The sequence below is a fragment of the Staurois parvus genome, unplaced genomic scaffold (assembly GCF_062004578.1).
Source record: "Staurois parvus isolate SC_StPar_1 unplaced genomic scaffold, SC_StPar_1.0 ptg000206l, whole genome shotgun sequence".
NCBI classification, from domain to species: Eukaryota; Metazoa; Chordata; class Amphibia; order Anura; family Ranidae; genus Staurois; species Staurois parvus.
In genome coordinates, this window is record NW_028318002.1 from 621,875 (window position 1) to 640,407 (window position 18,533).

The 18,533-nt window shown below is 39.0% G+C and overlaps 1 protein-coding gene across 8 annotated transcripts in view; it reads left to right on the forward strand.

Annotated features, from left to right (window-relative positions):
• The window catches only part of CAMKK1 (calcium/calmodulin dependent protein kinase kinase 1), a 323,389-nt gene that overhangs the window by 183,064 nt on the left and 121,792 nt on the right, over positions 1–18,533 (forward strand). For all 8 annotated transcript variants that reach the window (XR_016312890.1, XM_089678491.1, XM_089678497.1 and 5 more), the window contains one exon: positions 3,505–3,593. Coding sequence is in view for 7 of the 8 variants with exons in the window: in XM_089678491.1 (XP_089534617.1) it covers positions 3,505–3,593 (89 nt within the window). In the remaining variant the exon portion in view is untranslated. The remainder of the gene's footprint in view (positions 1–3,504; positions 3,594–18,533) is intronic.

Consider the following 18,533-nt stretch of genomic DNA (forward strand, 5'->3'; position numbering starts at 1 on the left):
TTTGCTAAGTGTGCGGTGTTTGGGACATTTCTCTATGCATATCTGCAGTATGTGTATGGAGTATAGATGGACTCCTTCCTAGCCAGCACCCATTGCAGAAATCAACGGATGGACTTACAGGAGCTTAAGTGGAGACCTTAAGTTTTATGAGGTTACATTGGCTTTTCTTTATTGAATTTCAGTAATGGTGGCTCTTTTCATTCATTTTTATTTTGCTTTGCATCTGTACACTGTATCTAGATAATTTATTATTACCAGTGGTAATTAATTATCTACATTTTTCAGATGTACCAATTTGGGCTTTTTTTTTTTTTTTTTTTAATTAAAAGTATGAGCTGATTTCATCCTTACAAAAATAACTGTACTACTGCTTGAAATTTTGTACACAGTTATCCATGTTCAGTTAGAAGCTCTCACACAGTTTTTATAAATAAAGCTGCAAAGAAATTTAAGAAAACCAGACTGAATCGATATTTGTTGTGCTGTGGTTTTTTTTGTTTTTTTTTAAGCAAAAGTGAAAATGTAGTTAAACCAATGGGTGATCATGCTATTAAAGTGAATGAAGTGGAGTTAAAGGAGACAGATAAATACAGATAAATCTCTTTTGGCTGTACTTCCCCTGTGGCTCACAGAAGTGCAGTTCGTTCTGTCAGCTGTCACTCAGCCGGTCCAGGCTGCAGAAAGATCCTGACTTCAAAGTCGGTATCCACCACAGAGTCTGGAGTGGCACCTGGCTAAGCCGCTCAGTGAGGTGCTAAGTACCTGAGGCAGCCGCTCCCTCCCTGTCCACAGCCCAGCACTCCATTGAGCGCGGTGGGGGGCAGAGCAGACAGCAGTGACTGTCGGTCACCATTCTCTGCTCAGAGCAGGTGTGAGAACTCAGCGATCAGCAATTATATGATCGCTGTGTTCTCACACTTAGCGTTGATGGGGGACAGGTGCTGCATTGGCCCGGTAAGTATAACTGGACAAAAAAACCAAACCCCTACTTAACTTTCAATGCTTATTTTCTTCTGAAAAGTGTCAAGATGACAGTGTATGATAAAAAAAATGATAGTGGTACAGCTAATAGTATATACAAATGATACCAAATATTAATACTAGGTTATGATAGCAGTGAATTTGAAAGAGGATATTTTGGCGAGCCTGACAATTGCAGCAACACTTTGTACAAAGTTCAAAATGAAAGAGGAATAATTTAACTGAGAAACATTTGCAGCACTGCCAAGTTTCTCTTGCATGTTTGGATGACAGTTGATACAGTATAAATTGTATTGGAAGACAGTACATACAAATATATTTTTCAACAATAAGTTGCAAAAAAGAAAAACTGGTATAGTTCAAATGTATAATGTAGACATACTGGATCCTGGACGCAGATGGTATATAGCAAAACTATATATAGTTCAAGCCACAATCCAGGAGATACATAGGGTAACAATCCAATTATTGCATAAATAACAGACATTAAAAAACCCACAGGATGTATAGATAATCTCACATAGCAATGTAGTTATAATAGAAGTAATGATGTGCAGTAACCTCTAACAACAAATCAGTGAGTGGTAATAATGTGCAGTAACCTCTAGCAACCAACCAGTGACCAGTAATGATGTGCAGTAACCTCTAGCAACCAATTGGTGAGTGGTAAGGCTTTGCAGAAACCTCTAGCAACCAATCAGCAAGCAGAAATCATGTGCTGTAGCCTCTAGCAACTAATCAGTGAGCAGTTAATGTGTGCTCTAACCTCTTTCAGCCAGTCAGTAAGTGGAAATAATATGCTGTAACCTCCGGCAATCAATTTCGATTGCTGCGTGATCTGCTGCAGTATTTTCAGATTTTTGGATTGATTTTCAGTTTATCAGCAAAATGGTGGCAAGGAGATCTTCATTTACATTTTGGGTGTTTCACAATGGACTTGAAGATGTTTTATGGACTACATTTTATGTATGATGGATGTTTTGTTTATTGTTATGATATTCACGTGTTTATATTTGCACAGGTTCAAATAGGCTCTCCTTTTCTATTGATTGACATTGCATGTATATTATTTATGAGGTAGCTGCTAATATATTATTTCAAATTGTTTTTGTATTTTGCATGTATATTATTTGGGTGCAGCACATTATCCACTTGACCTCTGGCAGATTTACCCCCTTCCTGACAAGGCCATTTTTTTGCTAAACTGCGCTGCATTTCTTTAACTGACAGTTGCACGGTCATGCAACGCTGTACATAAATTAAATTTATATAATTTTTTTCCCACATATAGAGCTTTTTTTGGTGGTATTTGATCATCACTGGGTTTGTTTGCCAAAATGTATTCTGCATATTTTTGGTAAAAAAATCCCAATAAGCATATAATGAAGTTTGCCAATGAAGCGGAATCGGTGACACTAACACAGTGATCAGTGCTGAAAATATACACTGCCACTGTATTAACACTGGCAGGGAAGGAGTTAAACATCTAGGGCGATCAAAGGGTTAACCGTGTGCTTAGCTATGTGTTTTGTGTACTGTGTTTAGGTGTTTTTACTAGTCAATCTGCTAGATTTTCTTTCCCTGCAAAGCAGGGAAAGAAAATCTAGCAGATCGCCACTGACAGGACATAACTCTGCCTTGTTTACATAGGCAGAGCTGTCTCCTGTCACTCTCCTCGATGATCAGTGGGTGCTGGCGATCACTCATTGGCCAGCACCTGTTGATAGGCTTCTGCCGTGTCCAATCACAGCAGAAGCGGCACTCCAGCGGCTGCCACGTCCCCTACGGCGGAAGTGCAAAATCATGTTTATATTCATGATTTTGCACAGAACACCTGCCCTTCAGCAGTAATCCTGCTATAGGGCAGACACAAAGTGGTTATTTTTGTATTTATTGTGATACAGAATTGAAAATGGTCAAAGACAAATTTATAGGACATCTGAGGCAATTTCCAAGGAAATATACAGAATATTTCTTGGACTCTTTTGGGGGTTTGTATGACAGAGAGTTAAGGATATGTGTGTGTTAGATTGTGACTACTAGCTGTTAAATTTCTGGGACTTGTGGGCTGATTTTTGAAGACATGGATAGACTTTTTAGTCTAAGTGCAAGAGGGACTGGGAAGGCAAGTGCAAATGTTTGGAAAATGAATAAAGCAGGAATGCCTTGTCCAGAAGTGGGAAGAAAATTGTGTCAGAGGGACATGTGAATGAGATATTCAGGGGGGAAGAGGTGTAAGTGATTTTTTTTCAAGGAAATGAAAGAAATCGAAATGTGGCTAAGGCCTTAAAATAAACGCTATATAAAACATACTTATGAATCGCAGGGTTTGATCTGTTGTACTAGCTGCCTATTTGCAGGTTATTTTATTTTGGGAGTGAATAATACAGTACTTGCATCTGTTTATTACTGAAATACATGCTCCTTTTACATCTTTGTGTTCAATGAAGATTGCTTCCCTGATAAATGATTTATGGTTGTCATTGGTTTTTGAGTGACAGTTTTGTTTTATTTTTTCCTAAGACCTGTCATGGAAGTTCCATGTGATCATCCCTTTTCAGAAGAACAAGCCCGGATTTACTTCAGGGATATTGTACTGGGCATAGAATACTGTGAGTAGCAATGTTTTAAGTAATCTGACTGCTTTCCTGCACATTGCTTTTAGCACTTTGACGACAAGAGAAACCGACTTCTAAAATGCTTGTTAATTATTTATCATTTAATGGTTTTCTTTTTAAAAAATATGTTTATGTCACGTTAATGAAAAATACAATCTATTTTTTAGCCAGAATAGATTTTGCTGTAGGAAAGCAAATTTTAAAGGCGATACAATGCAAAATGTACTCCTTTAGCCAGTTGCTGTGCTGTCAGAGGAGTGCCAGTATCATTGTTCTGTTACTGTAGTTTCTGGTATACAAATATACTAACATTTGCTGGCTATATGTTTTTGTGGTATTAATTCAAAGATAACATTGTAGATATTTTGATCATGATACTAAATAACTATTGCAGCTTGTTATTTAGTATAGCTTTTTTATAAAAGAAAAAGACTGATGGTGAGAATTAGTGGTTGCTTCAGCTGCAGACTGTTTTAGTGCATTACCATACATGCTTTAACATGCGGTAAGGCAATCTATCCATTTTGAAAAAGCAAACAACATGCAACAACACAAGGCTTTGATTGACCCACAGCATTTTTTTAGTCCAGAGAACCACAACAAATATATTTTTGCGTTGTAGTGTGCAAAAAGATGTGTTTTCTGTGCTTGCTAGGTGTGAAGGGATGCTATGCTAAACATTAATTAAAAATTCAAGCTGCCAGACAGGCAGAATGATGCTCCAGTAAGAATCTCTAAAGGGAGAAATGTAATGATGCTGCTGATAATGCAGTCTACTGTCTTTTGAAAGGCCCCGAGAAAATATGTTGTTACATTTGGTTCATACCAGTGCGGCTTTGAAATCACACTACTTTGTGCAACTACAAAGCGTATTGTTCAGTGCGACTTCATAGTGGTTTGCTGACACTCTGTGTGACTTCATTTAACAGATGTCAATGCAAGTTGCAAGTTGCAGCTACTTGGCCAGTTCCATTGGCGCTAATGGAGTTTGACTTTGGACTCCCAAATCACACTGGTGTGAACCTGGGATTATTTTATAAGGTATTATCTTTTCCCAGTAGGCCATTGTGTTGGTGTAGTACATACTGTACATCATTCACCTCATCGGTAATGAATTTCATCAGTTTCTGCATTTTCCTACCCTATCCAGGAACATTGCAGAAAGCAAATATCCCCTTTTTTTTTTTTCATTCTTTCCAGAAAGATCAGGTATGAGCCCACTGTTCTCAGCCATATACTGGCTGGCCCATCTAAAATAAAATTGGGGGGAGAAGCCTAGATGCTGATGCTCTCAACCTATAAGGCAGATATAATAGCCTTCCAAACAGGTGTTCTAAATTGACAGATCCTTTGTTCCCACTAAATGGTTGACCTTTGCACTTCTGCCTACCCCTATAGATGTGATATTGTTGCTCAGTCTGACCATAATCTGTCAGATCTGGCAGCTTTTATGTCATGTGGCTATGGATAACTTTAGTAAGGAGTACTGTGCCTATTAGGTAAGGTTACAGAGAGAGATGTGAGCAAAGCTACTGTAACGGAACCGGACCTAGTCTGCACTTGAGTATTTCCGTTATACTATCGCTTCCCTGTCCGAACACCCTCCACTGACCCCACCGCTGATCGAGCAGGAAATAGACAGCACCAGACTCTTCTTAAGACAGGAAGTCAACTGCTTTATTTTAAGACAAACACCAAATATATACACAGGGCGGGGAAATACAACCAGGAACAGGAAATACATCAGCAGGCCATCCCATCAGGGGGAAGGGCTGCTGGAAACACCCCCCACCAAACCAAGACACACAATAGAACAAAGGGATACACCACATGGCAGGAACACATACATCCCATAATAGTTTGCTGGCAAGCAAGACACAATAGAAAAATGGGATGCAGCACATGGCAGTAAACAATGGACAACCCCCACACCAATACACAATACTAGGACATTCCCACCCTGTACTCCTAACAGGCACAGGGTGGCTCACACATAAGAGTAATTTAGGGAGCTGAGACAGGGGTCTCCCCACCCCCAAAAGTCAATCCCATCACAGCTACCATTTGAATGACCACTGGAGAAGGGAAAACTGACTTGGCTGTAGCTCAGGTAACATGTATCTATTAGTATTGGTGCTGGATTAAGTAATGTGGCTCTGGTGGTGATAACAAGGCTATGGTGACATGTTTCTTTTATATAATGAAGACAGAAACGTTACTATAACTAATATATACATTTTCAGATAGCTATCCATCCATTTTATCAAGCTTGAGGGTATATGATTGTCTGTTTGATCATACTCATCTGATTACAGCTATGCCTAGAAAATACCATGATCATTTTTTAGTTTTCTTGTCTTCTGCTTTGCAGCTAGGGTCTGCCATAGCTCTTATAAAATATATCCCTCAATGTGTAAAATAAAATTCAGCATAGTCCTATTTGTGATTAATTTAGGTGTTAGGTGCTTTGATTTTCCTCCAGCTGTTTGCGGTGAAAGCTAAGCAAGTGCCAGGTACAAGATAGTTTTCCTGGTCTGCCACTTCCTCGGAAAATATCTTCCTGTGACTCATTCCTTTTCCTTTACTACCTGCCAAGCTTTCACACTAAATTAATAGCTGGCTTAAGAGGAGGATAGCCAGCACATGCATGAAAGAAGAGGCAGACAACACAGTAGACAAAGCAAAAGAGAAATTACAGAGCATTGGAAACGAGAAGTGAGGAGTGCAGGCGTGCCATCATCATATCCTAGCTGTAAGCCAGAAAAAACAAAAGTTACATACACAAATAAACATTGTATTTCATGTTCATATAGCAAAAGACTGGAAATTATGTTTACATGTGGATAATTACAACATGTGTCCAGAAACACCACTGACTGCCATTATGTGCATTTGCTAGCCAAGTAACAATACTGTTTCAATGTTTTTCTAGTAGACAGATATGCATAGCAAATGACACAGTGGTAACTTTTTGACAAGCTCTGGAGCAGCCTTTTTCAGCCAGGATGCCTTCTGAGTTCTTCAAGGGTGCCTTGACAGAATACCTAAAAATTGCCCAATAATTGTGTACAAGCCAGCGGGTTGGTAAAGCCTGCCTACTTGTTACACAAAACACAAGGCCACAGGTTTTCACTGTGCAACATTAGGGCTTGGGCACTGTGTGGGCCAGCCACCAACATCCTAAGAACTGCTGACGTGGCCAGTTGATATGGAGGACGTCTGGTACCTGCACAACATCTTGCTTGATTTCTCACTCCCCCGTTAGCACTGGAGCAGGAGAACAAATGCTGGAATATTGGTCAGTGCCAGTGCACATAAGTGTTTGCTTTGCATGAATAAATGATCTCAAACTTTGGTTGTCCTGTGTGTGCTGCTGCAGTATGTAAAACTGTTAGGAGTGCCTCAGAATTATACATCATTTTAAAGAGTGGCTTGACTGCAAAAAGGTTGAGAAACACTGTTCTTGAGTAATGGTTTTCACCTTTACCAAGCCTTACACTCCATAGCTGGATGGTAGATGTGTAGACTTCAGTTGTCCTTTTGGGGGCTGGCCAACAGATGTTTTTGCTGTGAAAAATATATGTTAACATAGAATTGCAGGTTTGTACCTTACTCTGCTGTTCCTTTCACCTGGGAATGGTCATAAGTGGTTTCCTCCTTTTTAAATATATTGGTGGCTTAATATCGCAGGTCTGCTTTAATTTTAACACAATGCACAGCAGAGTAACCACTTCTCTAGTTGTGGCCATAGATAATTGAATAATTGATCTATAGTTGATGATACATTTGATCTACATGCCACACAAGGGAAAGTTAAAATTTGTTAAGATTCAGTCATAATTTACGATTGTAAATTAACGATCACATCCTTCTTTCCACCATGTAATCTCATAATCTGCTCTAAGCCGAGCTGCACCACTTCACAAACTAAAGCCTTTTCTTTACTGTGGATACTCTGGGTTCTGGCAAAGGAGCCCATCTATGCTTCAAATCCCCAAATATGCTCCTTAGTCCATACAACTAAACCCACCATGGTGAAACACTTCAGACAGGGGTTGTCCCTGGGCAGGGACATCCTGTATGTTGTTCATGGCTCAGTAAAGGATTTATGAAGAGGTGAAATTATTGGTGTTCAGCTTGTGTTCTACTTTTTCCTTATAATCTGATCGATTTGGAATATGATCATCTTTTTTGAACAAAGTATGCTGATCAATGCAAAAACCATCAATAATTTTCCATCCTAGGCGATTGACTCCATTTGATTAAATCTGATCCAAACAGAATTTAAATTGATCAAAAGGGTGGTTATGGCTATTCAATTGTTTTCTTATATCATTTTGATCGAATAGAACATCAATCAGGTAATATCGAAGCATGTGTTGCCACCCTAAGACTCTTTCTGCACTACACCTCAATACATTTGCACCAGAAAGAAGCAATATTCCCAAGGCACAACTATGCACTAGAAATGCCATTGTTGATGATCATGACAGAGACCCTTGTATACCGTACTTATTTTAAAGGCCATGTAGTTGGAGAAGTCTCCAAAGTCTCTCCTGGCAATATGTTTTGTAATGAGATTATTTTCCTTTTAATATAGAAGTAAAGATAATGGTTTAAAATTCCACATCAGCAACAATTCTAGTATATTACTTTTTCTATATATAACACTTTCTGTTCATTCATTTTATTTGCAAATGCTGAGATTGTAGTTTGCTTTCTTCTGCTGCGTCAGGCAGCTGGATGTATTGTTGAAGCCGTTCCAGGCCGGTATTAGAGAAACATTTGAAAGAGACAATTTCTACTGCTTCCATCACTTTGGATTATGTTTCCTGGCTGGAGAGAATAAATCACATTGCAGACAGGAAAAATCAGAGAGCACTGCTGTGAATTAGGAAATTGAATAGCAGAATGATAGCCAGGAATTAAATAGGATATTCGTTCCACTAACAAAAGAAAACATTTCACCTGATTAGAATTTCTGCCAGTCCCTGGGGCCTTTTTCTACCTGAAATCCTCTTACGCTGAGCAAAAGCTGTAATGTTTACCAAATGGAAATAAACTAGTATATTGTGTTTTGATTTCTTTGTGCTTTTGTGGACATTTGCAAGTGTACTTTGGTGTTTCTAAATGCTATGTACCTTATGTACAGAAGGTGCATAAATGAAATATGGATGTGATGTTCACGACAACCAATCAGAGCCTTAGTTCATTTTCTCATTTATTTTTCAAAAATCGGATATTGGCTGTACTACGCAACCGTTACACATTGTTCTCCATCATATTTCAGGGCAATATGGAATTACAGAGACCTGAAATTCTGAGGGTTTATTATGAAATGTTTTTACATTAAATTTTGGGAACCTATTCATAATAAGTCAAAACTGACACTGTGCCTTTCTGTAGAAAAAATGGAAATTTTAGTTGGGAGGATTATGCTTGTTTATGAGCCTGCTTTTTACAATTTCTCTATTGAATTTTCCCCAAATTTTTAAAGGAGAAAAATTAATCCAATAAATTTGTTTTTTATTCCTGCACATTTTATTATTTATTTTTTTAATGCAAGCAATGTAGTCACCTTCATTTTAATATTGTCATTCAGGATTTATATAGCGCCAACAGTTTGTGCAGCGCTATGCAAAATGACTTGGTGTCAAACCTTGTACAGTCCCTGTACAGCAGAGCTCAGAGTGGGGTAGCAAGAAGCAACATAAAGAATCAGATGTATTGCAGAGCAAAGACCTTGGAAATAAAAGGAAGGAGCAGAGTGAGAGAGAGATGATTTCATCAGTCTGTTTCTATTTCTCTGCATAGTCAGAGTGGGTGGGAGACCTGTAAGTAAAAGTAAAACTGCAGCAAAAAAAAAGTAACATGTCCCCCTCCCTGCTAGTCAGAATGGGCATAAATACATAGACTTCAATGGCTCCCTTACAGATTCTGTCTGTGTTACATAGTCTGGCTGAAAAAAGACAAAAGTCCATCCAGTTCAACCATTTAAAAAGAGTTATAATCCTATACCCACAGTTGATCCAGAGGAAGGCAAAGAATGATCCAATTTGCTCCTGCACGGAAAAAATGCCTTCCTGATCCCCCGAGAGGCAATCGAATATTCCCTGAATCAACTTTACCTATAAATGTTAGTATCCAGGTATATTCTGTGTATCTAAGACAGAATCCAGGCTTTTTTTTAAAGCAATCCACTGAGCTGGCCAGAACCAACTCTTGGGGGAGTCTATTCCACATTTTCACAGCTCTAACGGTGAAGAAACCATTCCATGTTTGGAGATTAAAATCTCTTTTCCTCCAGAAGCAGAGTGCCCCCTTGTCCTCTGTGGTGACCTCAGGGTGAATAGCTCTACACCGAGTTCACTATATGAACCACACGGATGTATTTATACATGTTGATCATATCCCCCCTTAATCTCCTCTTCTCAAGAGAAAATAAATTAAGATCCTCTAATCTTTCCTCATAGCTGAGCTAATCTATGCCTCACATCAGTTTAGTTGCCCTTCTCTGTACTTTCACCAATGTTCTTTTTGTGAATTGGTGCCCAAAACAGAACTGCATATTCCAGATGAGGTCTTACTAATGATTTGTACAGGGGTAATATGATCTCTCTCTCTCTCTCTCTCTCTCTCTCTCTCTCTCTCTCTCTCTGGAGTCTATACCTCTTTTAATACAGGAGAGGATTTTGCTCGCTTTAGAAACCGCTGCTTGGCATTGCATGCCATTATTAAGCTTGTGATCTACCAGAACCCCCAGATCCTTCTCCACCATTGATTTCCCCAGTTGTACCCCCCTAGTATGTATGATGCATGCATATTCTTAGCCCCCAAGTGCAGAACCTTACATTTATCAACATTAAACCTCATTTGCCACGTTTGTGTATTTAGCTATTTGCCTGGAGTTCAGTGGAGGAAGCTGAAGAAGGCGCTCTCCCCTCCCTAGGTGGTATGTTTTTTTTGGGGTTTTTTTCAAAATAAAAAGTGGCTTTGTAAATATGCCCTTTATTATATACATATTTCTGTCAACAATCATTGCATTAGGGCATCCCATGTATTTTTTTGGGGGCTGCCAACACACCATAACACTTCCAATGTTAGACCTGTTCCTCGGTAATCTGTGATTTTGTAATTAAATCCTACCAAAAATATACTTTATATAAGTCTATACAAACCCTAAAAAATAATTTTGTTTCCTTTTAGTTTGTTAGATTTACATCTATATACAGTCTGTGATATATATAATCTCTTTAGTGTGAATTCAACCAGAAACCTTGTGAGCTGAAAACGTCTGGAGGGGGAATTTATCAAAACTAGAGGAGCCAGAATCTGGAGTGGATATGCATGGCAATCAATCAGCTTTGATTATTAATTTTCAATGTTTAACTGATCAAGCTAAGGGTAGAAGCTGATTGGTTGCCATGCATATCCACTCCAGATTCTGTCTGCTCCAGTTTTGATAAATTGCTCACTCCCCCCCCTTTCCCAGTGCTCTCTGCCTGTACTGCACTTATATCAGTTATATTGTTCCCAACTAAGGTGACACTGCTTTCCCATAGACAAAGTGTAGTGAGTGTGGTCACCCTAAAACAGGAAGTGGTACTGGCAGGATCACCAGGTTAATTGTAAAAATAAAAAAAACCTGAAAAAAAGAGAACAATTACAGCCACCACACCTAAGGAACTGGTAAACTGTTAGGGTGAGTTGAAAAGTTCTTTGCCTCATCACCAGAGGGGTGGAGCAAGCCACATAATTCTATATAGGGAAAATCAGTAAAGTGTTTGTTGTATGTGTGCTTGGTTTCATTGTGATATGTGCATTATTTACACCGCTGAAAGAATTTAAACACAGCCTACACGCCACATTGTTGCTTTTGACTGCTGTTCAACAACGTGTGTTTCCGGACCTCACCTGACTTACAAGACCCATGACATCAAATCTGCCCATGGAGTTTGCAAGATCACGTTGAAAATGGACTAACAAGCAAGTCAAATGATGCAAATACAATAAATTCAATTTTGTTTTTGGTTTGGATACACATCAAACTGACTGTAGCCACTTTTTTAGTTAGTGGTGAGGTATTAGAACCTCTATCAGATTTATGTTACTCTCTGTCTTCCCTGATGAGATTCTCCCTCTCCATTTTTCCTGGTGACCATTCTCACCAAAATTGAAAGTGAGGCGAAATCTAAAAGTTTGAGTTGCTACAGGAACAGAAATGGTGAAGAAAACTTTAAATGGGGTCATTTGTCCTAATTACAACTTCTTCTTAAAGCAGAACTGCACTGCAACTGAGCACAACAAACCAAAAGCACTATTTTAATGTTTACTATTCAAAGCAAACTCACCCATCCACCCATATCTCCATGCTTTAGTTTGCTGAGAAATTTTTTAGAAAAACATCCCCTACCATTTCTGGCTGTGACTATCTTCAGTAAGTGTAGATGATTTATGTATTATTTACTTCCTGGAATCCATCTGCCCTTCGCTCAGGCATACAGACAGGAGAGTGTGTTTAGCTGAGAAAACCCCTCCTGAAGACTCCTGGGATGTAGGAAATCAGTTGCCTAGGTATGGAAACTCGGAAATAACGAAAGAAATGTAAAAAAAAAAAAAGCTGTTTAAAACAAGTAAATATGATATACAGTAATACCTCGGTTTACGAACACCTCAGTTAATGTAATTTTCGGTTTATGAATGAAAATCCATTGAAAATAATGCCTCGGTTTACAAATTTTTTTTTCGCAATACAAAGCAAGTTTCCGCAGGATGCATTGCGCCTGGGAGGTTTATAGCGCCGCCCCATGCATGCTGGAGTCTGTGGGTAGCACATGGCGCCGAGTGTGGAGGTGTTGGAGTGGTTTTTGCATCAAGTTTTGGAGCCATTCTGGAAATTTTTTAACATCTCCCTGTACAGTATTTATGCCTTTAAAGTGCACTTTATAAAGCATTTTGAACAGATAAGACTTTTTTTTTTTACTTTTTTCTGACCACAGGAACGGATTAATTGGTTTTCAATGCATTCCTATGGGAGACCACGTTTCGGTTTACGAATTTTCCGCAATACGAAACGTCCCACAGAACGCATTAAATTTGTAAACTGAGGTACCACTGTACTTTCTACTTTTTACTACTCTATTTACTAATGCTAGCAGCATAAGGATTCAAAATAGTCAATGTTGATTGAAAGAGTGAAGTTCTACTTTAATTTGAAGTGATGCCCTCTTCTTGTTATATCTATGAGGTAGGAAAAAATGGCTTTGGATATACTTTATTCCAGCTCGGCTGTGCTGCACATGGACACACCATCTTGTCTTTCCACACCCTTATATACTATCAGAAGAAGATCACATGACCATGGTTTGGTGAGCAACATCACAGCCATTCTTCTTTTGACCATTGTAGTATTGAATGTCCCTTGGGTGTGTATGTGTGTGTGTATGTATGTGTATATATATATATATATATATATATATATATATATATATATATACACACACACACACATCCTTGTGTACTACTGCTCTTTAATCATGGATGGGGTTTTGATTCTCGGCTCCTTATGGTGACCCCAGTGGCATTGGCGGACAGCAATGTACCCAAACAACATCAGTTCTCAGCACTTCTGCATTACCTTTATTTTTCTTTTAAAATACCTATGTGGTTATATCAAATGATCTTGAATCCATGGAATATATTCTTAGTCATGTATTGCATCCCCGAAGAAGAAAAGTTCTAATCTCGAAGCGGGCTGGATGTATGACTATCAAACTGATCATGTACAGTATTGTGCATGCAATCTCTTGTAACCACGCTTGCTGAATATAACTGTCATTTTATCAATTGTGTACCAATACATTATTGGGGTTTTTTTTCAAATCCTGTGTCTTTGATATCTTGACTCATTGATCAGTGCTGCCCTTTAAAGTCCCACTTCTGGGGGGGGGGGACAATTCTTTTCTCAGTTATTCCAGTTTGGGCCTTCTAAAACTGCCAAAAAATCAAATGCTGTATCTTTTAGACCATGAAATCTAAGTGTGTTGTGTGCATGTTGTGCACAGCATGCCCCAAGAAATCTAATTTCCTATATACTGTATGTCAGTGGCTCACTGTCTTTCTGAGCATTTTTCTTTGTTTTACAACACAGTGATTATAGCAGATGGACCTCTCCCACTTGGGATGAAGGAAAGGACTATAACGCTGGTGTCAATTTCCACCATGCAGGAATAGAGAGTCTGCTCTAACATGTGCTGAAATGCTTGTGATGCATATATTTGAGAGAGGAAAGTTGGCGTTTCACATTAAACTACTTTTTGCTTGGAATTAATTACCTTATACTGGATTCTGAGCTGACAACACCATTTTTAAAAATTTAATTTTTCTAAACAATAATAGATGTTATAGTGCGGGTCTGTCTTGACTTTTTTTTTTTCTGGTATAAGACCCTGTCCTATATTTGCAAGATGACTGAAGTCCCTAATTGGTACCCATCATATATTCCACAAATACATGCTTGTGCTCATGTTAGTCTAAAGTATGCACTTCAGTGCCCTGCGGAACTTGCTGTCAAATTCCTTTACGTTAATGTACCCAAGGACTGAAGATGAACATACTTTGTTCAGCAAATTGGCTCGGAGTAAGGCTTGCAGCTATGCTGCTCTGTTTAGCGTCAACATATTTCTGATTTTTTTTTGGGTCGTTTACAGCTGAGCTCCGTTTTGACTGGAAAATATGAGATGTGATTCTTGCAAGCCAAAAAGATGAATTTCTGTCAAACTATTGTCATTCAGATTGAACAAACTGTCTGACTCATGGTGAAAAAGTATTCAGTGTTTGCTGTCCTTATAGTACCTGAGCACTTTAGACATTTTTATTGACATAGACTAAAAATTACAGCTCACTGTAACAAAGTGATATATATGCAGAAATTGATAATATACTGTATATGTTTGTCTTTTTAAACTGACATGTACTTTTCCCATGCAGAGCACATCAACAGGGTTCTTCCCTGCAGCATATGCTCCCCTTCCCTTCACACCTCTACTGCTCTATTCAGAGAACAGAGAAAGAACGCAGTGCAACTTCTAAAGCTGAACACCAGGAACAATCTTTTTTTAAAACTTACCATGGTCCAGCTTACTTATATCAAATTCTTATCTCACATCCAGAGTGCAACTGGGGGGTGCAGAACTGTAGTAGTCTGTGCTGCATCAGTGCTGTCTCTTCCAGGTGCGGTTTCAGAAATTTACCATCTGTATACTAAATACAGGGGGTCGTTCGCTCAACACCGCCACCATTTAGAGAATGTCTTGTAATTAGGGGTGCAGAAAAAAATCTATGGCTTGCCTTACTGTTATGTGAAAGTGTATATTGAATTGTTAGCACATGGGGCAGGGAAAAACTGAGCTCTGTGTAGAGTTCCAACTAAAGAGTTGTAGCTCCTCATGCTAGCAGATACCACAAGCTATGCACAATTGTCCTCCACAGAGCACCAAGAATGCCCTGACAACTTTGATTGACATTGGCTGTTCCAAAGGTTGGATGTTCTGTGAGAGTTTCTATCTGGTGAACACCCTTGGTTCCCAGTCATCTATGGGCTACCCAAAATACACAAAGGTACCACAGCCCCGAAGTTCAATCCCATTATATCTGGCTCTAGATCCATCACTCAGGCACCAACCCATTTAACTGACTTTTACTTACAGCCTTTGTAAATAAAAGACCACATAGGAGACTGTATTCTTTACTTTTTCCAGGTTTGGTGTTCAATTCAGAAATCTCTAGAAAGTATGACCTAACTTGATGTTAGGATTACAGATGTCCAAGTTTTACTCAAAACATCTGTGTAAATGAAACCTATGGATTGTAACACTCTTCTTCATGATCACAGTGCACATTCAAAGTACCGTTTAAAAAGCTTATCGGTCTTACATTTTGCAACAGTCCCACACATTTGCTCAAATGACATCAATAGGAAGCAACAGTTAGACAAAATGTATCACAAATCTTTGGAACGGGGATATCCCACCATGTGCTTGACCAGGTCCTAGCTAGAGCTTCAGAAGAACATAAAAAACCCCCAAGATGACTGACAGACCAATATTTATACATAGGTTTAACTGTGAGTCTGAAAACATTTAAGGCTGGTTCACAGCTTTGTTCAGTGCCATTCTGGTGCTGAAAATTCTTGCAGTGTATATAACATCCCAGACCAAATTTTATTTCTACCAGGAAAAGCGGAAATTCAATTTCAAACTTCCATGTGGAAGTCTGCCTTTGTGGTATATGTTTTTGTTCCTTCTAACTTTTTTTTTTTTTTTTTTATATATCCCATCGTGTGGGTTCGTCAGTAGCATAGACTTGTGGGTAGCTCTGCAGAGGTCAGGTCTAACATACACTCACCGCCCACTTTAATTAGGTACACCTATTCAGTTTCTTGGTAGCACAAATTGCTAATCAGCCAATCACATGGCAGCAACTCAATGCATTTAGGCATGTAGACATGGCGAAGACAACTTGCTGAAGGTCAAACTGAGCATCAGAATGGGGAAGAAAGGGGATTTAAGTGACTTTGAACGTGGCATGGTTGTTGGTGCCAGACAGGCTGGTCTGAATATTTCGAAAACTGCTGATCTACTGGGATTTTCACACACAACCATCTCTAGGGTTTTACAGAGAATGGTCCATAAAAGAGAAAATATCTAGTGAATGGCAGTTGTGTGGACAAAAATGCCTTGTTGATGTCAGAGGTCAGAGTAGAATGGGCTGCGTGGTTGCTGTAACATTCAGATGGAAGGGTCAGAATTTGTCGTAAACATCATGAAAGCCAGGAATATATATTATGGTTTCTCGCCTGCTATACCTTACTAAAAAACGTATTGCCAGATACTGAATGACATCCTCCTTTCCAACTTATAAACAATGGATAGAAAATGTCAGCACCCTGCTTCTAAGAGAACAACTCATTTATCGCCACTGGAACGCCCAGCGTAAATTTTATACAGTCTGGCGGAGTTGGCTAGACATATCGGGGCTGGCCCCATCTCCACTAGTTATGCAGAGGCTCCTTCAATTGTAGACCTAACTTGTCACTATAGAGCTATATTCTTTTTATAGCGTTCTATGCTCTGCAATCTATAAGGTGCATATTGTAGTCCCACACTGACTTCCTTAGTACCTAGATAATTCCACCTGTTTGTTTATTGGTTAAATTAAACCCTATTTACTAAATGAAACTCAGGATCACATATGTACTGATCTTTTTCACATTAGGACCTTGAATTGCAAGATAAAAGTTTATTCTTGTTTACCTGTTTTTGTAAATATGCCACTCATTGTAACTTGTGATGTTGTTCTTAATTAGAGATGAGCGAATCGAACCAGGCGAACCGGAATTCGAGTCGAATTTCAGGAAATATTCGATTCGCGTCGAATCCGAAATTTTGCCTACTTCGGGTGCGCAAATCGAATATTTCCCGATCAGCCGGCAAAAGTGTCCCTGCAGTGAGCTCCGCTATTTCTGACAGTTCTCTGACAGAAGGAACACATGTTTAGCGGTTGAAACATTGTATCTATTAGTTTACATTTAGGATACAGATGTTTCAACCACTGTACATGTGAAGAAGCTGTCGGAGAACTGTCAGAAATAGAGGAACTCTGCACATACACTTTTTGCCGGCTTGGAATTATTCTTATTTTCATCCTACTTCTTCTTCTTCTTCTTCTTCATCCTCATCCTCTTCTTCTGAGGATGAGGATGAAGAAGAAGAAGAAGAAGTAGGATGAAAAGAAGAATAATTCCAAGCCGGCAAAAAGTGTATGTGCAGAGTTCCTCTATTCTGCAGATACACTTAGAGGAGCTCTGCAGATACACTTAGAGGAGCTCTGCACATACACTTTTTGCCGGCTTGGAATTAATCTTATTTTCATCCTACTTCTTCTTCTTCTTCATCCTCATCCTCAGAAGAAGAAGAGGATGAGGATGAAGAAGAAGAAGAAGTAGGATGAAAATAAGAATAATTCCAAGCCGGCAAAAAGTGTATGTGCAGAGTTCCTCTATTCTGCAGATACACTTAGAGGAGCTCTGCACATACACTTTTTGCCGGCTTGGAATTAATCTTATTTTCATCCTACTTCTTCTTCTTCATCCTCATCCTCATCCTCATCCTCAGAAGAAGAAGAGGATGAGGATGAAGAAGAAGAAGAAGAAGTAGGATGAAAATAAGAATAATTCCAAGCCGGCAAAAAGTGTATGTGCAGAGTTCCTCTATTCTGCAGATACACTTAGAGGAGCTCTGCACATACACTTAGAGGAGCTCTGCACATACACTTTTTGGCGGCTTGGAATTAATCTTATTTTCATCCTACTTCTTCTTCTTCTTCTTCATCCTCATCCTCAGAAGAAGAAGAAGAAGAGGATGAGGATGAAGAAGAAGAAGAAGAAGAAGTAGGATGAAAATAAGAATAATTCCAAGCCGGCAAAAAGTGTATCTGCAGAGCTCCTCTAAGTGTATCTGCAGAGCTCCTCTAAGTGTATCTGCAGAATAGAGGAACTCTGCACATACAGTTTTTGCCGGAAACCGCTGTATGGAGGGAATGTCCCAGAACTGTCAGAAATAGACTATTTCTGACAGTTCTGGGACATTCCTTCCATACAGCGGTTGAAACATTGTATCTATTTGTTTCCATAAATGGATCCATTTATGGAAACAAATAGATACAATGTTTCAACTGCTGTATGGAGTGAGTGTCCCAGAACTGTTAGAAATAGTCTATTTCTGACAGTTCTATGACATTCCCTCCATACAGCGGTTGAAACCGCTGTATGGAGTGAATGTCCCAGAACTGTCAGAAATAGACTATTTATGACAGTTCTGGGACATTTACTCCATACAGCGGTTGAAACCGCTGTATGGAGGGAATGTCATAGAA